Raw genomic sequence first — 24,776 nt, forward strand, 5'->3', positions numbered from 1 at the left:
ATCTCGTGAAGAGTTTAAAAACACAACCTTTACTCAGGAAATAATCACTGTAAAGTTATAAGAAATAATATCAATATCGGCTGATATGAACATTTTATCTATAAGAATATTAATTGGCCATATCATCTTATCCTCCTGCCCTATGACTGAGATAAGTCTATGATCAGTATGGTCTCCACTCTTTCAGATAGATTACACTGTATTTATAAATGTCTGTGTGTTTGCATCAGATCTGACAAAGCACTCGACAAAATATATCCCGGAGTGATGCAGCTTTCAAGAGAGTTCTCTTCTGTCTCACATCAATTCTCTGTGGGGTGTTCAAAGTTATTCTGGGAAACTGAAGGAAGAAGAATCTGAAGTAGATGTAGATGTGGGAAAGTGAGGGGTCTGGCTCTTCAACACAATGAATCAAAATCCTCACTAAACACAGGCATACGTAAACTGACTTGTGGTGGAATATGAAAAGGTGAGCGCGTCTCCTCAGAATCCTCTCTGCGATAACTCAAGACTCTGATGTGCATTCACTACGACACTTCAGGGAAAAATAAGACCGTTCATTCCAAATCCTCTGTTTGTTTTGGATGCATTTATCTTCCCGACGTGCAGTTAAATGTACCACATTTTCTTTTAGAGACAAAATAACAGAAGAGCAATATAATTACAGGAGTTTCATGAGCACATTATATATAGCCCTCAAGTCAGTAATGCAGACTATATGGGAAGAAAGTATACATAATATAATGCCTTTAATTATGCACCGCAGCATATTTGAGGCTGTTCTAAAACGTGTTTTACATTTTAGAGCAAAAATGACTCTTAAGGGCTTTCACTTTCAAAGTACTAAACCTGATTAGTACAACACAAATCTGCCGTGATGGCAAAACAAGGCATCAGGAAAACCATGGGTTCAAGTGAGGCGAAAAAGCAGAGTTTCATTCTGCAGTACAGACAAAAAAAATGAAGAAAGTAGTTTAATTTCAATTGTTTATTAGGGTATAAAGCGGGCACATGAATTTGAGAAACGTGTGCACTAATAAGTCAGCTCTCAATAACAAACAAAAAAACAAATCCACAGCAAAGTAGTTTGATGTCACTCCAGATTGAAATCCAAACTCTAATACAGCATTATGAAAACAAACTGTGAGGATAAACATACTGGAAGTTCTACAGTATAAAAAAATCCACCTATCAAATCACCATATACCTGCTCACCCTGCTATAGTTCACAGATGTCAAACGAGCCAAACAAAAGATTCGGCCCCAGGTCCAAAGCAGCAGGATTTCAGAGCCTCACTCTTCATCAATGCAGCAGGAATCTGTATGACTGGAGAACAGGCAGCACAGTGACCCCCCCCCCCCACAGCTGCTGCCTGAAGTACAGAAAAACTTCCTCCCGTTTTATTATAAAGCTCCAACACCTCGCAACTTGTTTCTAGTTGTTTTTTTTGTTAAGATTGTGCTTGACATAACAAAATGTTGATTAGAGTTTAACAGTAAGAATAAGGCGACTAACAAGGAGACTTCAAAGTCACGGAAATCCCCTGTGTTCCTCAAATACCTCCAAACTGTGGAGACAAAACATATTTATCCCTCAAGCTGGTCTCATTCCGCGATTGTGGAAAGTGTTTGGTCTCATTGACATTTAATGAAGCTCATCTGCTGTGGAGAGGACCAGCAGGTGGTCGAGTCGTAGTTTAGTCCACTGGGTTCTCCTTGACTGAGCATTGACGAGGCTTCTTTACAAAGTTTGGACTGCGTAGATCTGTGTACCCCGAGTTTACGATAGGGGACCTGTACCAGTCCTGTAGTTAAACAGAAGCCTGAGAAGACCTTTGGTTTGCTGCATCATGTGAACATAAAAATAACATATAAAAAAAAAATGAATGTGAGATGATTAAATAAAAAAGATGACACGGTCAGTCCGAATGCTAACAGGCTGTGTAAAAATCAGGAGTTTGAAAACAGTGTTTATAATCAGTTTAAACGTATTTCACTGTTTGTAGTGGCATTACAATGTTTACAATTAGAGAAATGTAGGGTAACGTGGAAATAGATTGACTTTGGTTCTTTAAGGCTGAACCATAACATAATTATATCTATTAGTTAACCCAGCACATCCATGTGAACTACAATAAGGCAGTTGAGATTTTGCATAGTTGATATCTGCAGTTCAGAGGGTATTTTTGCCTTTATCAAACATTACAGCGTAAAACACCAGAGACCCCATAGTATTACTTTAAAACTGGTTAGAACACAACAATTAAATGTCTCCTGGAATAAATTCGTATAACATCTATGAAATCAACACCTTTTCCTCCCATTAACGTGAGAGGAAAAGGGAAAATATATAAAAAAAATGCTTTTGTCCAGTTGATTTCCCTCTGACTGTATTTTCCAGATAAGAGACAGTTAATACTACAGGCTAGAGCACATCTGAACTTATGGAAGAGAAATTAGGCCGTGTAGGAATATAATTGGTCAAACAAACAAGCCGTCTATAGGAAGATAGAACAAATATGTTAAAACATTTTTTTTTCTCTTTGAAAGAACGACAAGCTTGATCTCTATATAAACTCACTGGTCGATATTGTGTGTTGTCTGGAACCAAACGCAGACGAGTCTAGATGCTATCCATGGCTTTGAACTCGCTCAGAGCCTGCACGGGGTTGATGTGCTTCTTTTGCGAGGATCTCTTGACTCTGTTGCTCTGGTCATCCTGCTTCTCTCTCTTCACCAGAGGCTTCTTCTCAGGAGCTTTCATCCTCCAGGAGATGGCCGGCATGTTGAGGGACTCCATGCCTTTGCTCTTCTGGTACTTAGTGGACGCCACGTAGGAGGCCTTGACGGTGGACACCACTGTGTTCATCAGGTTCTTTGCAGCCTGGATGAGAGACATGGCGCTGTCCAGCTGTTGACATGGAAGAGACGTGAGAGAGAGAGAAACAATTAGCCTTGTGCTGTTGTTATTTTGGTATCATTATTTTATTCAAGCCGAGTGAAAGTAACCTGCTTCCGTCATTTTGCAAAGGGAAACCAAAATAACAACCTTTCTAAGTTCCCAAGGCATATACAAACAGATGTGAGAAATTGGAGAATATAGAAAAAGGTCACACTAATTTAATCTCTGCAGTTTAATAGCCTCACAGACACAGCTGACACTTGACTGGACGTTTTGGAGCATTCGCAGCCCCACAGAGAGGAGGGAGGAATTCATTATTTCCTGCACACACAGGCAATGTATCTGAATTAATCTGACTAGCAAGTGAGTGGTTAATTATTGCTTAAAGGGTTTGTAAACAGCGGCCTTGTACAATGTTATCTTACGGTTAGGAAACAATTGGGCAGCATTACTTCTTGGTAGAAGACAAATCCATTATTTCTGTTATCTCATCATTCGATGTAAATATAAGCTGCAAATTACAGTGCAGAGAATGAAACATTAACTCATGACAAACAGCAGGCAATGCCATCAAGTCTTTAGTATTATTTCTTTCTTTCAGTAACAGCAGATAATAAAACTTAAGAAAAAGACCAATGCTTTATATCGATTTTATAATCTCTATAGTCCGAAATTAAAAGGTACGATGAGGGAATTTCCTTAAAACTAGAAGCAGTTCAGTTTACTTTCATCGTTTCTCACCAAAACACAGCATGTGCTCCAGAAAAGATCACACTGCTTATCTAACTTTAAAATTATTTTTTAGGTGAATGTTTTAAATCCTGCTCTGTCTTCATCATTATTCCTGCTTTTCTCTTAACCAGCACGTTACAACCTTTGAAAGTGCATTTGCCAGCAACTCGTACGGCCCTCTGCAGTCATCAAAACAAGTTAAGTGAATAGTTTGGATTTAAAACCTCTTTTAAACTGCTCAACTACTCTTGAGCTACTGTGGCGCTTTCCTTAAATGAGGATTGTAAAAGGACGTGTGATGTTTCTGCGGATGAAGAGGGAACTTACCCCCGACACCACCATCTCTCCTCCCAGGTTCTGAACCTCGGCCTTGACTTTGCTGCAGATGTTGAGCTGGTGACAGTACAGGGCGATACGCTGCAGGTAGGCCAGCAGGTCCTGCTTGCAGGTAGAGTCGGGGCACTGCAAGAAAAAACAACACACGTCAGCTCCTGCACATCAATTGGTGTATAAGCACAAACAGGTTGATTCTAATACTACCTGCCCGTAAGTGGTACAATGAATTAATCTGTGACACCTTATTCATTTGCTGGCACTACTTAATCTGAATATTTATGTGATTCTACAGATGCAACCATCCCGCACTATATCATGATGAGTTAGTACCAGTGTGACAGGTAGACACCCACATAAGGGACGTGCTCAGAGCCAAAATGACAAATGCACTCCCACAACCTGCTAGATTGATAAATCCTCTTCACAGAGTTAAGCATGATCAACTACTACAGAATGCTAATTCTATTAAGAGGTAAAAACTTATGTCAATCATTTATTTTCAGCAGGTGGAGATAATCCTGTGTAGAGTCTCTTTGGAACCAAGATTACTTGCTCTCAAAGTGACACAGGCTCCCTGCTCCTAGTTTAAAATGCTATTTAAACTATTTAAACAGGTGAACATCAATTTTTTTATAATCTTAACCTGAATGAGGTCATTCACAGAATAAGCAAAAATACCATTAAGTCATGGAGTATTCTGACCTTAGTGCCTTATGTAGGTTAGTATATGTTTTAATCACACTAGAACATGTTTTGAAGTTTGGAGTTTTTATAGAAATTCCGACATCAACAAACAACAGTTACCAACTGCGTGATGGCGCATGACCTGGGTTCAACTGTAAACAATAAGATTGGTTTTAAACTATTGTTAAATTACCAGCATTGTGCATTAAACTATTTCAGAGTTGGGATTTAAAGTTCTGGCAGGAACGTTGGACGTGATCGATGTAATGTTGACTGGTGTCATAATCAGACTATACTCTTCAAAATGTAATTGGGAATATGAACGGAAGATTCTAGTTGCACCTCATGTAAATATCATAACCGGCTTCAATATGTTCATGTGTCTGTGTAAGTACATGTGTTAAAACAATTCTTTAGGACATAAATTAAGAATAAAGTTGAAAAGGCCTTTTTTGATATAAGGCATAACAATTTTGCCAAAAGTCAGCTATGAACACAAAACAAAAATACATTGGAGCCATAAACACACCATCAACTTCACAAAATCCAATAAATTCTCATAAAGCCTACTTGAAAGTGGCACTATGTGAAGAGCCACACAAATGCTTCTCATTTAGATTTGGCAATCGTTTAGAAATATTTCATCTCATTATAATTAGACTGGGCTCTACTTTGGAACAGCACAGCCATCCCTCTACTAGTTTGCTAAACAAGTCCCCTGCCAGCAGAGTAATTAGGCCTCAATATTCTTCTTTAAGCAAGGGACGTAAACACACTTAAAGTTAACTACAGATCGTTACAGTGACCTGACACCCACAACAGGAAGGTCCTGCAATCCTCAGGGCACAGCTAGACTGAGACTGCTACAGACAATAAGAGGCTGGCAGATTCACGTCACTAAACTAACTACACCTGTGAAAAGCAACCGAAGGACCAAGTGACGGAGCAAGACGAAAGGAAAATCTGGCGTAGACACCAGAATTGGCAGGTGCTGGGCTGTGTGAAGAAGTTGTCCTTTGGCAGTTGTTAATTCTGAGTGCATGGAAAAGGTGAAATGGAGGTAATAGCAGCCAATATTTAATTGATGGAATCTCTACAGGAAGTAGTTGGCAAGGTCGGTACTTGGGAAGTGAAGTATGCTGCGAGTCAAAAATTAATAGTCATTTTTTTCTGGCTGTAAGTGAGGAAATGACACAGAGGGCGGACGTCAGTTTTCTTTTTTCCATTTGTCAATAATGGCAATTACCACAATTAAAGTGCTCTGATCCACAAACAGAGAAGAAATCCAGCTTTTCTTTTCTCTTTGCAAACACAGGAACAGGAAACGCATTTGGGATCGTAATTTTTGGACACTTCAAACAGACTAGGACTTATGATGCGTCTAATCCTGCTGAGTCCCTGGTGGGAGTGTGGAGCGCTCATCTGAATATAGTACACCCGCTCGCAGACATACAGCCATGCATGCCTGCATTTACACACCACCCCAGCCAGCACAGCCATGCTTATTCATACACATCGTACATCATGACGGTGGGAGACTTCAGCTGAATAAGGACAAAAACACATTTATCAGCAACACATCCTTTTACCATGCTCAATGTAGCCCCACTTCATCTATACATGCTAACACAAATTGGTCACACATCCAAAGTACGCAACTAACTCCGTAACAAATGTCTTTCTTTACTGAGAGCTCTAGAGATGTTTTGTGATGATGATGAAAATATTTTGGCGTTCTATTAAAAAGGACGTATGCATGAGGTGATGAATGGAAAAGGAGCTGGAGGGGATGATCATCATACAGGAGAGGACTAATACATGGCTGAGGGGCTGGATAAATGGGAGGGGGGGGGGATATGAGAGAGGGGAAAAAAAGAGAGGAAAGAACCAGTGAAAGATAAGTAGTTGGAGAAAAGACGAGGAGCCAGAGCCAGAGGGGGAACAGTATGGAGAAGTAAATAAGGGGGCGAAATCCAACTGGGGAAAAAGGACGCAGACAGGAGGATTCAACTGTAGATGAGAGGGAGGGGAGGCGGGGGTATAAGTAAGTTATTCTGTGCGTGTGTGTGTGCACGTATTCCTGTACTTATATCTTTGTGAGGACCATTTTGAGCATAGAAACTACAGAGTGAGGACACTTGGAAAGTGAGGACATTTTGACTGATTGAGGGTTAAGACTTGGTTTTAAGGTTAGGTTCAAAATGAGTGTAGGTTAGGGTTCAGCATTTAGTTTTGATGGTTCATGTTAGTATAAGGGGCTAGATATTATGTCAAGGAGTGTCCTCACTAAGATAGAAGTACAAACATGTGTGTGTGTGTGTGTGTGTGTGTGTGTGTGAGCACACATGCAGCAGCAGAGACCTAGGATGAGGCTGAATGCAGCAGCCATGCTAATGAGGGCTTGGGGAAGTATTCAGACGGCTGAGAGCAGGGCGCTGTGAAAGCATCACTTGTGCTCATACTCCGCTCAGCTGCTGGCTTCACTCAGCACTCAGGAAACTCTGTAAGGCTGCTCTGACTCTGACACGTGAATACAGAAGTTACACGGGGTACAGATAAAAACACCTTGGATTGTTTTGGTAACACAAGCAAAAGCCCCAGTGGGCCGCTAACTCAAGGGGTATTCGCAATTTGACGAATGCTCCAGAGGCTAAACATGCTACTGACTACCTTCACTGTGCTGTATCAATGTTTTCTGAAGCCACATGCAACAACAGATAACTCACATATTACTGACAATCATTTTAGATCCCTCCTTATACTTGGGGGTATAAATAATTAACAGTGACAAAAACATTTAGTAAATTGGGCATATAACCATGTATTTACTTAACGTATGTGTCTATCTACATTCAAGTTGTGAAAACACCAAAATCCAACAGTTATGAAGAAAGTCAGCTCTTGCATTACTATCTTAACAACTCATTTCCATTTCACAGGACTTAATTCATTCATGCGAAAAACATTGGGACCATCATTCATCCTGCTAATCGTGACTTCAACCATTACAGGCTATCATTGTAGTTTCCCTCGTCTTGCCTGAGTGCTGCTTTGGTGATACAGCTTTTCTCAACATGCTGTGTGGCCACTTATGGACTGGGACGGATAACCTTGCATGGTCAGCTGCTATTGAGATATGGCAAAGCAGGAAGAGGAGCACCGGAGACTTCATCACACAACTCTGGATACCTTTTCAAGGCAAACTGATAAAAAAGGTGAGACATCATCTTTCAAAAAGGAGTGAGGAAGAAATGTCAATGATTCTCGTGTAGTGGTTCTCGTCTCTGCACTTCTAGCTTTAAGGTCCTTCCCCAAAAATAAAGATGAAACATCAAAGTTGTGAAAAAAGGTAGCAGGTCATTGGTTTAATTTGCTCATTCTCTTTATCTCTTACGCACAGTGGCATGAGTGCATGCAGCCCAGTAGAGTCTGCATTCCTAACCTGAGCCAGGTCGGGCCAGGATTGGGAAAATAGAGGTATTGGGGTCAGTCAAGTTGGCCAGGCTCATTTTTTATTTATACACTGCACTAGGGATGTCTCAAAAAATATATAGTCGATAATCGTTACCATGAAATTTCCAGGTTTCATGAGACTATGAGAGAGTTTTTTCTTTTGCATCCATAAGATTAAGCTTTGCTCTAGAGACGGTCCAGAGTAGAGTGCTAAAAGGTAAAATCCCTAAAATCCGAAGAAATAAATTAGGGAACAATAATGACAGAGCAGGATGCTGAACAGAAGGATTGCGCTGTGCTACGTGTTGGGTAATGTCAATGATATAAATGATGATCAGGAAGGTCAGGTCCCATCATTGGAAATGCCATGCAGTTCCACTGAATTCCATTATACAGACCAGAGACAGCGGCAGAGCCACTGTGCTTCTGACGCCCAGTTCTGACCTTTCAGGACGAATCACCCAGAGGAAATGCCAATTTCCAATATTTACTGACACGGCAGCATTCTAATGCACCATTGCCAGCAACCTGTTGGAGAGGGCCACAGGCGCTGACCAGAATTTGTGTTTTCACATTTGGTTTTGATGAAAGTGACAGTGTTTTTAGACCTGAGAGGGGTATTGGTATTTTTGCTTAATGTCTTATTTGGAGCGCCATTTTCTTCTAAACTGAGTAACAGGGTGGACAAAAACTGTTAAGCTAAGCCGGGCTATTGAAATATACAATTTATACTTTTTTTCACCCGTTCCATGAAGCATACTTTCATTTAAGCTGAGAAACTACAATTAGTAGGGAACACAGATGGCTTCATTTCTAAAAGGTATTGTTTACTGAAAACTATGCCTAAAACCTATTAATCACCCTATATAATAATGTAGTGACAGGGCAATTTGTTCTCCCACTGCAGTTAAATGACAAACACACAAAAAAACCTTCATTGAGGGAAACTGATGTGGGCTATGCGGTATGCTGGGTTTTCATGGGTCAAAGGGAGGAAGACAAATCCCGAACCCTAGACCAGCCGGCAGGTTTCCCTATGCAGCCTTACTGCTCTGACATAAAGCATCCAACAAGGGGAAGGGGGAAAACAAATGTGCGTGTTACAGGGTTGTGGATAATTAACTATGCCTAACCTGAGAAAGAACCTCCAGGACATAATGCCACAGGGCAACTTTATCTACCATTACAACTCAAAACTGCCATGAGGGTTGCAGGCATGGGGAGATATATATTTTAGTTTTATGTGGGAAAAAATACTGTGAGCGAGATCCATGGCAAAGTTTAAGGAGATAGAGGGAACAAAGCAGTGGAAAGACCATTCTGTTACTTTAGGCAGGAGCTGAAGTAGGAGATAAGGCTATGCAGGGGTAGGAAAAGATTGATTCCAAGCTCTAGTCCGTAGACACTTGAAGATGAATACACTGCCACATAAAAAATGTTTAATATATTAAATGCTATTTTAAAAAGGTGAAAACAGTGGTGGGGACAAAATAGTGAAAAGTGAAGATAGAAGTGAGGACATCGATGGCAGTGACAAATTTAACAAGAGTTTTGTTGGTGGATAAAAGCTTGAGCATACTTCCTATTCACAAGACCTCAGATAAAGTTTGGAATGATGGCGTTTTCTGTGTACCACCTAATTATTGGGTTTTACAGTTAATATGTTCAACACTAGATTTCGACCTTTTAGTGCGAATTATATTACTGTTGACGGCAAAACATAAATCTTCCATGGGTGACCAATATCAATCGAGATGCATTTCAAACAGAATGACAGCCAGGTCTCTTCCGCTTACTTGCACCTGCTAAAAAGATTCTGCTGCATATTTGGGCGGGGCTGATTGAATCACACTGGAACTCGGGAATGATAATGTGAGATTGAAGCAGACTGAGAGTCTGGCTATGACAGGAGAAAATCAAGCTGGGGGCCAGCCAAAAAGAACCGACTTCAGAGGTAACCACAGGGACCAATTAAATGGCCCTCATCAATACTTAATGTTCAGGCTGCACCTGTCAGTCCGACACTTCACTGCGGTAGTTGTAAACTGATAACTTAACATTGCCTCAACAGAATAGGTATGCACAAACAGCGTCGATAAATCATTCATGCTCTCAACTTTTTCACATTTAGAAACTGACTTTCATTTGACCCTTGACAGCTTTTTGTCACATTTCACACCTGACTGTGCCAAACCTCAAATTTGCATATTGCAGGTTGAGAGACAAAGACAAAGGCCCTCACATCTTTTAAATATGTATTCAGAAGCTCAACACCATTTAGTCATCCCAAACCATAGTAATCCATTCTCTCCTCAAGATTTTTAATGTCTCTCTGCGGGTAAGGTAACAATGCCTTTATGTGACAATATCAATGTAGCTGTGTTTCTCATGCTCCTTCTGCCGCCTCCTCCACCTTTAGGAGCTCTTTGGTTATAATTTGCTTCTTTTAATCACAGAATTAAGAATATACAATTTACTATACTATCAAAATACTGAATTATTGTGGGTAAATGCACTTCAAAAATAAGGTAATCTACATTTGGTTGGGTTGACTTTGGGCAGTTAGCTCAGAGATGACCCTTGAACTGCTGAGCTGAGAATTTGTGGGATCTTTGGGCTACTTTGCTTCTCCACTGCAGTTGATAATTTACAACCCTGTCTGCTGTAAAGCGTCTTGGGCCAGAGCTGGGATTAGACTGTGACCAGCAACAGAGCCCATGGATCACCATAAATTCTCACTGATTGAATGCAAATTGGAAAAGAACACTATATGTGTCAGTATACATCATGAGAATAAAGCTTGCACAACAAACACGCACACAGCACGTGCATGCCGGTTCTCTAAATATGCAAGCCTTATTTCATGTGTATGTGTACATGGGCTTGCTTGGTTAGCAGGCAAGGAGCAACAATTTATGGACTACATAGTGGCTAACACATTTGCATTATAAATCTCAATTACATAGCATTATTTGTTTACCAGCCTGCTAAGATGGAATTCTTATAAGGTGCCCTGCAGAGGAGGGTCATAAATTCTTAATAAACTGCAGTGCAGACCTTTGTGTGGCACTGACCTAAATCCTGCAGCTCATCTGAGCACTACTCATTTCTTTAAACTTTAATAAGGCTCTATTACACATATTTAACAGGTTTTCAGAAACCCCAAACTAAACATTGTCCACCTGCATATTTCTGTAAAACATGCCTCGACATGGTCCTGTGGATGAAGACGCGGGTTAAGATGCTGTGCTATCAGTACAGGACCATCTGCTGATGTGTTTTATATTAGGAGTAAACCCGCATAGGCCCTCCAGGCCAAAGGCACAGAGCACAAGTAATTAATATGCCTAGGTTAATGAGCAGTCCCAGCATTGCCTTTGCTCCTCTGACTGTCAGTATGTGTGCATCTTGGTACTCACTGTACTACTGCTGCTGCTGGAGTGTAGAGACTATCCCAACATGCCATGCCTTTGCCCAGAGTGGGCCTGTGGCATCTCCTGCTTTGTTAGAGATATGGCCCTAAATATAAACCGCTTGTGTAAATAAATAAATTTGAAAAAACTGCCACCTGGCAATTATACTGCTAATTAAAAGGCAAAGCACTCTTAATGGATTCATCTCTCAGGATGGATGTTCCTGTCTTCACACAAATGCACTGCCCACTCTTCCTAGCTCTCCTATCTTTCCATCATTCTCCTCCCCTCTACCCCACGTCCGTCCCTGGCTGATGTGCTACGGGTGTGTGTTGCCTGGTGTGCTAGTGTTTTGGTGTCTGCTGAGAGATAAAGGCTAAGGGGGACAGCTGGATGGGTACAGAGGCTGGAGGGGTGCTCGCTCTTGGCAAAGACTTCTGTTCCAGTAACCAAAGCTCTTAATTTATTCATACTTTGAGTGCTTCAAACCCCCAAATCCCCAAATAGTGTATACACATACAAACGTACACATAGGCAGAGAAAAAGATAAAGAAACAAGTCACTACAAATAGTTGAGGTTGGAAGAATAAAATAGTTAACTAAATCAAACACATCCACACACATGTGCCTGCAGAGACCGGGCCCAGTCAACAGTCGTGTTTGCGCACGCACGCACACACACACACAGTTGCCCATCTGTTTTCTTTAGGGGATTAAAGCGTTTTCATTAAAGTGAATAAGCATCTTCAAAAGCGGTAGTGAGGCATAAAAAAAAAGTCACTTTCCAGAACGGCTTATTCCCTGTTCAGACGATTCAGATGCAATTAGGTCAGTACAGGTAAAACTATGACTTTGTGATAGATGTGGACCTGTAATATTAAGGATCTCAGGGCACCTTAAATAAAATATCACACACGCAGGGCTGTTGGAGGCCAGCAGCTCATTATGTCAGACTGAGGGTGAGATCTATGCTGAGATCTGGATGCAGATGTTTCCAGCATATGTTGGCATAATTGAATCCCCCGCTTGTGCCGAAAATCGGACAAAGGTAATTGATATACCTCTTACGCCCCATTTGAGTACGAGCTTAATTTATGGAGAAGCTCTCTATAAGCTTTGGGCTCTTTTGCCGTATCAGCATATGTGGAATATACTCCTCATGTGCACGCTAACAACCGGTTAAAAAAAAGCTGTGATGTAAAACTACATGATCCATAAATTAATTATTTACTACTGCCTTGTGTAGGAAACCCTGTGTAGAAGCAAATATTTAAATTATAGTGCAAAATAGACAAAACAGACATCATGATTGATGCAAAGCACTTAAATCCACGTGATGGGAGTCGAGAGCGAAAACATTCAATTTGAATGAAAACATTATTTACCAAACACACTTTAGGCGGTTATACTGTTTTGATGATATCAGTAGAGATGTTCACAAAACGAGAGGAAGACAAAGACTGATGCCACCAAACAAACCAATGTTATTAAAATACTACGGAAACATGTCAAGTCAGCACAAGGCCTGAAGAGCGACCATGCTCCTGGACATAACTGGAATAAACCAGCAGCTGGTTCATTTCAACCATGGAAGCAAGCAACATCTTAAGTGGAGAGAAGATCCTGTCTTGTTGCAAACATCACAACTAAACTCTTCCACGATTTAACAACAAAGTGTATACATATTTCAGACATGGAGGCAATAAGTCTCTGCCGTAGATATGGCACATGAATAAGTTGGGGGATAAATCATGTACAGTGTTTCCCTGAGGAGTGGTACAGTGCAAGTATTTAAGTGAAATATGAGGCCATGGATAATTGAATGCGTGTTTCCCTATGTCATGGACCATGGTCTCTTGGGAAAAGGATATATGTGGAGGGATGATGGAATAGGGAATTGGGGAGTGGGAGATGGAAGGATGAGAAGGGGGGGGGGTGTTTGAAAGAAATTGGTAAAGACTGGTAAGGGGTGTCTCATGAATAACACAAATCAAAGCAGTTGTTCACATCGGAAAGACTCTACTGTCTGAGTCCTTTACTTGGATTTGATTCTTAATGCGCAAATGAGAAGAAATAAAATGAAATAAAAAAGGAATTTCATGTAGTGAAAGTTGTTTAGTTATTTTTGTAGACATGGATTACAGGAATATTGGCACAGAATACTCCAAAAGTAAAGATTTCTGCTATTTCAGTCTTTAAATCCGGCTTACGTGCATCGCGGTCAAAGGACATTTAAAAACAAAAGGAGGGGCTGTCAAGATGTAATCAGTATGAAAGCTTTGCTTTTTCTAACTCTGAGCACTAAAGCACGCAGCAATGTCAGTTCCTCCTGCGACACAGGAGCAGAGAACAAGTTGTGCATTTGGATAATGAAAAAGTTTGCTAAACTCTAGCTCAATAGTGTCAACTTGTGCAATGTAGTCAGAACATCCATGACTTAGAATATAGTGAATTTAATTAATTAATTAATGTAAATTAATGACCACCGCTATGATTAAATGGATCCCTTATTGAAATATAACTGAACATTGTGCTGGAGGCAGGAACCTTAGAGAAAAATGTCCCCCCCATCTTAGAACATCTGCTGATATCTTCCGAAGAGGTGCATTCAGGGACCGTCAGAGATGAGTGGACATTTAGGCTATAAACCAAGTCGTAACTGACCATGTTTTGAGTTGAATCTGAATGTTGGGTCGTGTGGGAACTTGGATATCTTCAGATGTATTTGATATGGCTGCTACGCTGGATACCCCTGTATCTCCAGCAGTGTTTTGTGCACTCAAACACTTCACCCATCCCTTCAACGGCATAGGGAATAAGGGAATTTTTGGGTGAACTATTCTTTTTAAGTATATGCAGCATTTTTCTATATCAGAAAGTGAGTAAATTCCCTTTATCATTTGTGTTGCTGCACTTGAAGCTGATTTATCAGAGCCTGACAGTGTCACTACAATTCTGGTTACATATTGGGGTTGCAGGCACAAAGGTGAAGTCTACATCCAACCCTTGGGGACGGAGGTTCATTAACAACTTACATTGTCAGCGATGGTGCGGCCCAGCTTGTCCATCCTTGATCCTGCCTCTGCGATTTTTTTGGCAGCGCTGATGACATCAGACGTATTCTTCAGTGGCCCTTTTCCTCTGGGGAGAAAAAGTGGAAGGATCAGTCACAGTTTCTGATCTACTGCAGCCTCATTCAATATGCAGGAGGAGCATCTCAGTCATGGAGCAGCGGTTGGTTTTGGATGGTTGTTTTTCAGTTAACGACAAGTATGGATAGGGTGGCATGACTTATGGGAGTAGTTCAGGGAAACCTCACAAAATAAATGTATATGCCAACAGACAAATGATGCTACAAATGCAAAACAGTAGGCACCATACTGTTCAGTCAGAGAAGAGGACGTTTTATAACCCATTATAAAAAGTGCAGAGCTGCAGCCTTCCCTTTCAGGGCTGGGACCAGAATGGGACGACGGAGACTGCTGCTTTCTCCCACCCTGTTACAAAATAGGGTATTACCCCCATTTTTCCGCAGCTAGGCATATGCTAGACAATATCTATTGATAATGTGCTATTAAAAAAAGGGCAGGACAATCATACTTACTAGTGAAAACCCCGATTCAAGGGTCCATCGTATTTTAACGATCACCAACTTTCACATCACAAACAAATTCTCAATTCAATCTAGTTTTCCATTTTATTCAAGCAGCTTTGCAGAGTTTATTAGAAGCAAATTTGACTGGTTTCAGGTCTATTGGTGGAGATAAATTGCCCCCCCCCCAAAACCCTTCACTCTTGCACACACAAACAAGCAATGTATTTGAATTGTCATTTTCATCCAGGTTTGGGATTAAGAAGGCGAACCACAGAAAAGAGGGGAGAATTGAGAGTATAGAGATGAGAATATGACTCAACTTTAAGGAGCATTCATTGTTACTACATAACACAGCCGTTCTTAACCCCTCTTAAGCCCAACAAAGCCGGTCCCAACATGGGTCAGTCCAGTCTAGTCAAGCACTGACCTGATCCACTGTAACGCTTGTCAACCATTTTCCCTTTTTTTTTCTACCCCCACAAGGGACTCTGGGACACAGTTGGCAAGAGGCACAAATTGGATTCAAAGCTGCTCTCTCCAGGCTAAAAAATGAGCCATCCAAACCAGAACAGATGGAATTTTGTGTTCTGTCCCCCCCCCCCCCCCCCTCGCATCTCCAACCCTTCCCCTCCCTTGCTCTGCTCTAAAGCACTTCGGGGTCCTAGGCCAATGCGTCAGAGCACATACTGGAAGCTCTCTGGGGGCAAGTCAACCCCCGGAGACAGATCTACGGGCACTGTGCGGAGTACTGGGAAAAAAAGACAGCATGAAGTGTTTTTAAATTGAGTGTTGCTAGTATAATGTCCCAATAAAATAAACCCCATCACATTATGGTGCTTAAAGACAACAACCACTGATTTCCACTTGCTCTAGCCCTAAGAGATAAATGACTAGTTTCCTTGCCATTTCCAGCTCTGTCTCAGAGACCATGGGACGACTGGAAAAGCACGAAGAGAACATGTCAAGATACAGGAAAACTCTTGACAAGGACACCTGAGTAAGTTTTTTTTTTATAGTGAATTCATACATGTAGAAAGGGCTGGGAACTTCAGCTCTGGTGACAGCTGCAGGCCTCCAGATGGGTGTAAACCACATCGGACCGAGCACTCCACAGCACAGAATGCTCTGAGACAGGTGGCTCCCAAATATGTTGCATGCATCCAAGCCACACATGCCTTATTCATGAAAGCTGCCACACAGCCATAAGCGATGCACGAGTCAACGAGAATCTCTCCCTCTCTCTGTGCAGCTTTGTCAGGGGAGAGGTCCAGATCAATTACCTCATACAGCATTAACCCTGGCAGGGCTTTGTGCCAGCTCAAGGTTGAGGGGGCAATAATTTGGGCGTGGGCTGAATTAGCCAGCGACTGACCTTCCATGTGCTACTGCCGCATGCAAGAGTGGGGGCATAATATGAAGATATATATTCAGCCCTCAGACACACAGCAGGATATATAGAGTGCAATCCAAAGTCTGAGTGTGCCACATAAAAAGTTCCAGTATTAGCCCATAAATTAGCAAATTCTCCAGAGTAACTGCACTGATAACACAAGCAAAAGAAAACCCTTTCCCATGGGTTTCTTCTAGAAACTATGTTTCAATTACGAATAACCATCCCGGCCATATTGATATCTCTGGGGTCAAAGATATTAAAGCTTATGGTTGTGTACATCACAGGGTAAATATAACAAATAATTGAAATGTTCTTTGAGAAATTTAAAACAACTAAAAACATGCTTTCTTGGAGCGCATGACAACTGATGCCATCTGTTAAAAATAATCAACAGCCCTAAGATGGAAGCAGCATCATTTACATTTCATTTACATCCGTGGCTATAGAGGTTGTAATAAAAAAAAGAGCTATTTATTTTTTATTATTCAGATGAATAGGAAGCAAATTAAAAATTGCCGGGTTCTGTGTAACCTCAGTCAAAGCCTGGCTGTGTTATTATTTTTAACTCAGCTACCGCTCTCCAGCGTTGTACTTCTTTGGCCGAGGAGACAGGATCTTTGACCCATTCAGAGGATGAAGGCAGAGTGGCAGAATTTCATCATCATTGCGGATGTGACTCAGAGTCGGGCACAAGATGTCCTCTGAGTAATTCACATGAAATTTTAAAAAGACAGTCATACAAATACAGTCAGGCGCTAATATATTCAACCAGGTCTCCTCACATCCTCCACATACACAAACACATTTCCGCAGCATGAGCTGCTCACAGACGCATAGAAATGCTGTTCAAACCTAATCAATGTGTCAATCATTCCACACCCAGCCAGTTTCAATATAACAAATCTCAGTAATCCAGGTCATATTTCTTATATATTATATTCATATTGTTCTATATATATATATATATATATATATATATATATATATATATATATATATATATATATATATATATATATATAAGTTCTATACAAAGATTGTGAACTTAAGGTTCTTGAATATGTTTTACCTCTCATCTGAAAATCCTGTAACCTGTTCACAAGTGGACAGCTCTAAGTTCTGATGACTCAGACCATATTTGGAGGTCAGAGTAAATAAAAATACTTTTACACCACCGTACATTTGTTCAGATATTTTTCAAAAGGGTAAAATCGTATTTCATTGAAAAGCTATGTGACTCAGATATTCACTTAGCCGCTCCTGGCTCCGCTTTCTACCTCAAATTGACACAGCAACGCACACACAAACACATCGACAGTGGACCCATCAGTATATAGTCAGTCACTAAAGACAGGCTAAATTAACAGCATAATTTGGTCTGAACGGTGCTACAGATATTTAACCTGCGCAGCTGTTGGCACCTGTAGAGTTGTTGGGATCATGATTTGTGTGTGTTTTATTAAACAGCATCCATGTGTACACTTAAAGCCCAGTAATGCCTTTGCCCTGTTTGGTACCTGGCATTAACATGTGTCATGGGTGATCAGATCACAAGTGGACAGCTCTAAGTAAGTCAGTTCATCTGGCATTAAAATCAGAGCAACGGCTACTCATTGAAGTCCAGCTGGCTACTTTATCACCACATGTCCTCAAATAATAACCAGGACCTTGATTTAACTCAACTGTAACTGGTAGACGGCCTTTGAGGAAGGCTTGTATTATTTCTATTATTCGTTGTTTAATATATATATATATTACAAACCTTCCTGCAGTTACATATATGATAGATAGGTTTCTCCCATAAATGTCCTCAAATTATCACTAAATGGTCATATTCATATTACAAATTATCAAAGAATATGCAATAGCTAAGATCAGTGTTTGGGCTTTTACAGCCCAAACTTATTCACACTCGCTACTCCACAACCCGTGCACTATGTCTCCACATGCATCGTGAGTGACAACTTTTGATCAGATCTTGCCTTCCCGCTCTATATGCAAATAAACACGTACATCATTGCTGTTTTCAAAGAACAAATGTGTTGTTTTTAGCCAGTCTGACAATGACAGACGGGGCCACAGTCAGCCAGCCAGCGAGCGCGCGAGCGAGAGAGAGAGATGCGAGTGAATCAATGTACACAAATCTGCAATGAAATAATATTTTACCCGTTTGAAATAATAAAAAAAAACAGAAAAACGATATGTGGCGGTCAATGTTCATATTGTTTTAGTGACCACAAATAAATCGATGTATGGGAAAGACTGAGAAGTATAATACAAATTGGTTGATTACTGTTGGTTCATTATGAAAATCTAATTGTGAACCAGAGGAAGTCAGCTGAGTAGATTGTCCTTCAAGGTGGCCCAGGACGCTAAACATGGCCTCACAGGTCTCTTATGACCTCTGTATGAGAAGTCTGATCTCAAATGTATCCTCGATGAGTCTTCTGGGTTTTTACACTTGTAGTTAGAGCTGTCCGCTGGCTTCTACATCCTGAAGGCCAATGTATTATCAAAAGAAAAAGAAAAAAATCTTGCAGAGAGATATAAGATGCCAACTTGTTTGGTTCAGTGTAAAAAAAAAAATCAAAAACGGCACAACATGGGGCCTCCTTAATGCCAATATAGTGGGATTGCTTGGATTTGTGACTCCAATGACTCATACTGTATATGACCTCAATGGTGGTTAAGGTGTTAATGGCTCCATAAGAGGTGTGACGCCCCTCAAGTCAGTCAACACTGAAGATGCCTTTATGGCGTTGTTAAGACGTGGTAGTAACGTCTGCCCTGAGAGATCCAACCACAAATGTTCAGCTCTAAGAATGTCTGTTCACACCTAGCAATAGAGTGTGTCCTGAATGAGTCTCTTGTGACCGGATGTCCCCCGTTCTATATGCAAATGAACATGTACACCATTTCTGTTCGCAATCACATGAGTATTAAAGATGTGTCCTGTCAATATCTTTGTGTTGAGAAGGAAAGATGGAGAGGAGAGAGTGGAGCCAGGAGAGGCTGAGCGAATCAATGCTAGCAGCTTCACAATGAAATAAGATATTTCCCATTTGGGGGAAAAATCTAAACTGTCTGTGAGTGCTGCTATCGTGGCCACTAGAGGAGAAAAACAGTAGGAATTTAAAGCTGCTGAGCAAGAAGCATGGGCAGAAGGAAACCCAATTATGGTAAATGAAGTTTCAAGTGTTGTGGTCTTCGAACATGCAGTGCACTTACAGAGATGCGTTTCATGCTTGTGTTGCCTGTTTTCTTCTTTGCATTACGCAATAGTCTGTGAGAGCTTGAGAATCTAAGTACACTGCATTGCTAAAAGCACCAAGAGTTCATTGCACTTTATCAACACAAGAGGGATTACAGAAATATAGGTGGAAAAAACTTCAGATCCATTATTTTTAATAGTTATAATGTCTGATGTCTGTATATATTCTGTTGTTTTTCTTACGAGGTTTATGAATAATCCTTAAGAAAATAAAACAATTACAGTAGAGTAACAATTAATTTTGGAGTGACAAGCCTCTGTTTATATTTTGGTGAGGGTGATACCTCTTTGTTGTCATTTTTATCACACTTTGTTTTAAATGAAAAATGTCCACATTGTGGGACTAATAAAGGAAATCTTATTCTTATTATACCCTTGTGATTTTGTTAAAAATCTAAACATTTTTAACCTCTTAAATATTTTTTTTACAGATACATTAGAAATCTTTTCTGCAGAGATCAATACTTAAATATGAACCAAGTTTGTGAGTTTCCTGAAAAAACTGAAAGCTTGAAACCACAGAATCTTCCACACATTCTTCTTTTAGTGGAGGCGTATTTCCAGCAAAGATGTTTCATATTATAGCAGGACACATTATGATTCTGGAGATGGTTTTCCAACCATTTCTCTGCCATCTTTATTGTCTCAGCAAACCACTGACACAGGCGGATAAGGCCACCCTGTAGCAGCTCTGCGTTTAAGATTTACAGTGCTCACCCAGCTGTATTCATGAACCAGAGAGAGGGAGATTTGATGCACTGCTTATGGTTGTGCAAATTAAGATTAGGGAGGGATGGAAAAATAATCAAGACAAAAATTCTACCTACAGTGCTGCTTAAGGAAAATGAAGAGCATTGATGCATGAATAGTTGTATTTTACTGGATGCATAGCATTGTGCGGATATGGGCAAATGCTTGGAAACTACAGTAAGCTTATTGGACGATGTTGGGTGTATTTGACACAGGCTTAACTTAAACATGCGTTCTGTCTTGCAGGCATTTTGCTGGAATTGCACAACTAGAGTAGTATTAATGTGAGAAGTTAAGGCGGCACATGTATATATATACACTTTAAACAAGACAAATACATAGACATTTTTTGACGACATCATGATTATTTAAAATGTATAAATCATTAATTATGATGAATTGCAAGGCCAGGAAAATATCGAAACTTTGGCAGTGGGAGGGAACGAGGTTGTCAATCTGAACTCACCTGGTGAAGTCTGTCATCTCCATCATGATCATGCACATCTGCTTGGCCAACACAATGATGTCATTGCCGCTGTCATCCCACTTGGATACCTCAGCATCCAGCTTGCTCTTCTCTTCTTGGAAGCTAGCCACCTGTTCTGCAATAATCGCCCTCTGCTCCTGGGGCAACTGGGCCATGATAGCCTGAAGGAGGAAGTGATGGGAAATGTGGTGGGTTAGCACACTATACATCAACATACTGTGAGTGAAGCCATTTCTGTGTCTCCGGGGCATTTTGTTTTACATCATTCCCTATGGTTTCCATGGATGCACAAGAGTGTTCTTGCCAGTGAAGAACCCCAGCCACATTGGGACTATATAGTGCATCACTGCTGTGTTCCTAGTTTGAGCTCTAACTATACTCCCTGGACACTTTATTTTCACCTGAACTACCATACTACTCCCTTATGAAGGTTATAATGCTCAGTTCTTATTAAAACATTCCGTTATATGTTACATAGGTAGTGTTGTACAAAACTGCAATATAAAGGATCCAAATGGGGTTCTCAGTAACTAAAAAAAATATATACAACCTCTCCTGAAGAAATGAAATCACATTGAACTGTGAGCTTTGGGCCAAAGAACAAGATAAATATAAAGCATTTGTTTAGCAGTAATTGATCTCATCGGCAAGTGTTTCTAGCAGCATTTCTATTCATCCTGGCTGAATGTTTCATGGACAGTTTCAGTCAAAGTCAAACATTCAGTGAATGAGGTTGTGAGGCTGAGGGGGCCTGAGACACGTGAGAGCATGAAATCAAATATCATCACAGGAGCGTTTATTCCCTTACTGGTAAATAAGACCCTCAACTAAGCGTCAGTAAAGCTGTTCAGGCGAGTGCAAAGATGAAAACATCCACCATATAAATAAAAAAAAACATTGTGGTGTAAATGTACTGAATGGTCATTCGCCCATTAGATATTTTCAAGATTAAATTATTACTCTATTCCATTTAGGATTGTAAATCATTCACAGTTGTCTCCTCCTCCCCCCTCAAATACATTAAAACGCCTGGCATCTCATTATCTATTATGAGTCTTCTCAGGTAGCTTCCAACATGTCGCTTACCACTGGTTCACACACAAAAAAGAATGTGGGGATAATTGAAATATCTCTAAAATGCTGATTGAGATGAATTCACTGTGGCTACTCGAGAGTGAATGTATGTATTAGACAGGAGGGAGGAGATCATGACAAGATCATAACTCTGATATCTTTCTAGAGTCTGAAGTATACCAATGCAGTGCTGCCCAACTAACTGAGAGTGTAGGTCAAGTTGATATGCTGTTGTATAAGCTGTAATAATGAATTACTTTATAAAAATACTTGGGTCTCATATTCTGTGTTGGGAACATGCCAACTGTGGATGGTCAGTAGCGTAGGAGGGTGGGGCATTTTGAAAGAAAAACTGTCTGGTACATTAACATGAGTGTACTGTTACATTAGGATCATAAATGTATCTGAATTCTAATAAATCTAAAAATTATGAGAACTGGACTACAGCCTAATGTATAGGGCATCAAACCGTAATGTATTTTATTGTACAGTGATAATATTTTCCACTAATGCATTAGCAAACATTAATTTAATCAAGTTGAATAGCAATATTCAACTTAACTGAACATATATTAAAACTTGTAAGCCAATATTCAACATGCGCAACTAAGCTTCAATTCTGTGGTCCAATAGTGAACGAATCACCTAAATACGTACTGTGCGGTCAATATGTATAATATGTATATTTCTTTTGCACTTATCTCCCATTTCTCACAAGCTATCACTGATGCCATATTAAGAGGCAGGGCATTAGACTCAGTAATATGGGTGGTGTGGCCACGGGGTAGAGTGGTCATCCTCTAACAAGAAGGTTGGGGGTTAAATCCTCACTCTTCCCCATCTGCATGCGGAAGTGATCTTGGGCAAGATACTGAACCCCTAAATGGCCCCTCATAGATGTTAAATGCACTAATTGTAAGTCGCTTTGGATAAAGCATCTGCCAAATGACATGTAATGTAATACCTGTAAATACTACGAGAAGCAATTTACAACTTACCCGTGCACTCTGGCCAGCAATACACTCATCATTCTCTGTCTGCACGCTGGTCCTGCTGCGAACATCAAAGTCCTCAGTCTCAAAGTCAGAGTCGTCCAACTCCTCTGGAGTCTGAAATGGCAGAACAGAGAGGGTGGATGTAACAAAGGAAGGGTACAGGAGGGGAGACGGATCAAAAGAGCCAAATGTATAGGGTGGGGAAGGGCAACAAGAGAAAGGGCAGAAAAGGGAGAATTGGTCAAACAAAGGCAGTAAGCTTTGAGTAATGAACATAAAATAATGCTGGCATACCATAGCCTTTTGAGCACTATCAAATAAGCAGTCTGTTTATTACCCATGAGAAATGCCTTGGCACTACGAGCCACAGCAGGGTCAGATAAATGTCTTCTACCCTATAGTACCCCATGGTACTAGAAACTGCAAAGTCTAAATGTATTCGCAAATCAAGTGTAACGTGCTGCCTGTGCATTTTGAGAGGGGAAATGAAGGTACAGGCTTGTATGAAACACATTGGGAGCAAAACGCTTCAGAGTTCCGTCTGTCGCTGCTCTCGGAAAAAAAACAAGTGGTGTTCTTCGAGAGTGTCGCTACTTCATCTCCAATCTTCACCTCTTCCCTTACATTAAATGTAAAACAAGACACGAGCAACTAATTCCCCATAAATATTAATATTAAAAATAATTTCTATCCCAACAGGCCATGCTTACTGCAAAAAGCCAACACTGACTGACGGAAAATGTATTTCATTGTGATATGGGCACAGGAAAGATGATGTGGACAGATTACGGTGCATTATCACACCTCTGCCGTTACTAGTGCTTATCAAGCTGTCTCAATACGTCTCTTCTGTAATGGATTTGGAACCGTCACATCTAAAAATAGCTGAAGGTCTCTGAACAACCTTACACTCCTTTATGCAATGTAGAGATGCTCTTGTTCTCAAGGGAATGGGGGTACGGTTTCAGAAAGCTATAGTGACTCATAGGCATCTCTTTCAACCCAGACAATGCTGTTCAGTGGGGCAGAGATATCACCTGCTGTGGCCTGTGCAACAGATAACCTGTGAACGTGGGAGGCTCTGAAATGATAGTTCATGGTGAGCACCCAGTGGTAAATTGCTGTAGAGAAGCAACAGCAGTTATGCAGTTTAATAAAAAAAAGTGTTGACGATGAAATCTTAATACTTTTTTTCATGCTCAGGCAAAGTAACGTCCAGCAACTCCAGTCGTAAAGAAGAATTGACTTCCAGGAAAAGAACATTTCTGTCTTATCCAGTTCAACAGATACACATTAAACACATGCTATTGGATCACTACAAGAAATTGCCTACTTGCTGATGCCCAACCAAACATTTTCGTCAATATGCGGGACATTTACGATTCTGGTATTAGATCCTGTCTAATTAACACAAAGTGCAAAACATAGCTAGACAGTAGCTGTGCAATAATAAAAGAAAACAACAGCATAGTAAAAGCACAGCACAGCACTTTCTTTTTTTGGGGGACACAGCCGGGAGAAACACCTTGTGGTGTAACGTACTTCACATAACACAAGGTAGCGACAGCTGTCCCCTGTATCTTCCTGTCAGCTTCTTGCTGACTTTGAGACAGTTCAATGTCTGGGACAGTTCAATGCATTTTCTGTGATGTGACTGTGGGTGAGGAGAGGGTCCTGTCCACCAACATGGA

The 24,776-nt window shown here is 40.6% G+C and overlaps 1 protein-coding gene across 2 annotated transcripts in view; it reads right to left on the reverse strand.

Annotated features, from left to right (window-relative positions):
* Nucleotides 1–973: 973 nt before the first annotated feature.
* The window catches only part of ctnna1 (catenin (cadherin-associated protein), alpha 1), a 71,733-nt gene continuing 47,930 nt past the window's right edge, over nucleotides 974–24,776 (reverse strand). For both annotated transcript variants that reach the window (XM_061079009.1, XM_061079010.1), the window contains exons 14-18: nucleotides 23,089–23,199; nucleotides 20,996–21,177; nucleotides 14,556–14,661; nucleotides 3,962–4,096; nucleotides 974–2,911 (exon numbers count right to left, since the gene is read on the reverse strand). In XM_061079009.1, coding sequence (XP_060934992.1) covers nucleotides 2,624–2,911; nucleotides 3,962–4,096; nucleotides 14,556–14,661; nucleotides 20,996–21,177; nucleotides 23,089–23,199 — 822 coding nt within the window. In that variant the 3' untranslated portion in view covers nucleotides 974–2,623. The remainder of the gene's footprint in view (nucleotides 2,912–3,961; nucleotides 4,097–14,555; nucleotides 14,662–20,995; nucleotides 21,178–23,088; nucleotides 23,200–24,776) is intronic.

This window comes from Limanda limanda, chromosome 10, assembly GCF_963576545.1.
Source record: "Limanda limanda chromosome 10, fLimLim1.1, whole genome shotgun sequence".
Lineage (NCBI taxonomy): Eukaryota > Metazoa > Chordata > Actinopteri > Pleuronectiformes > Pleuronectidae > Limanda > Limanda limanda.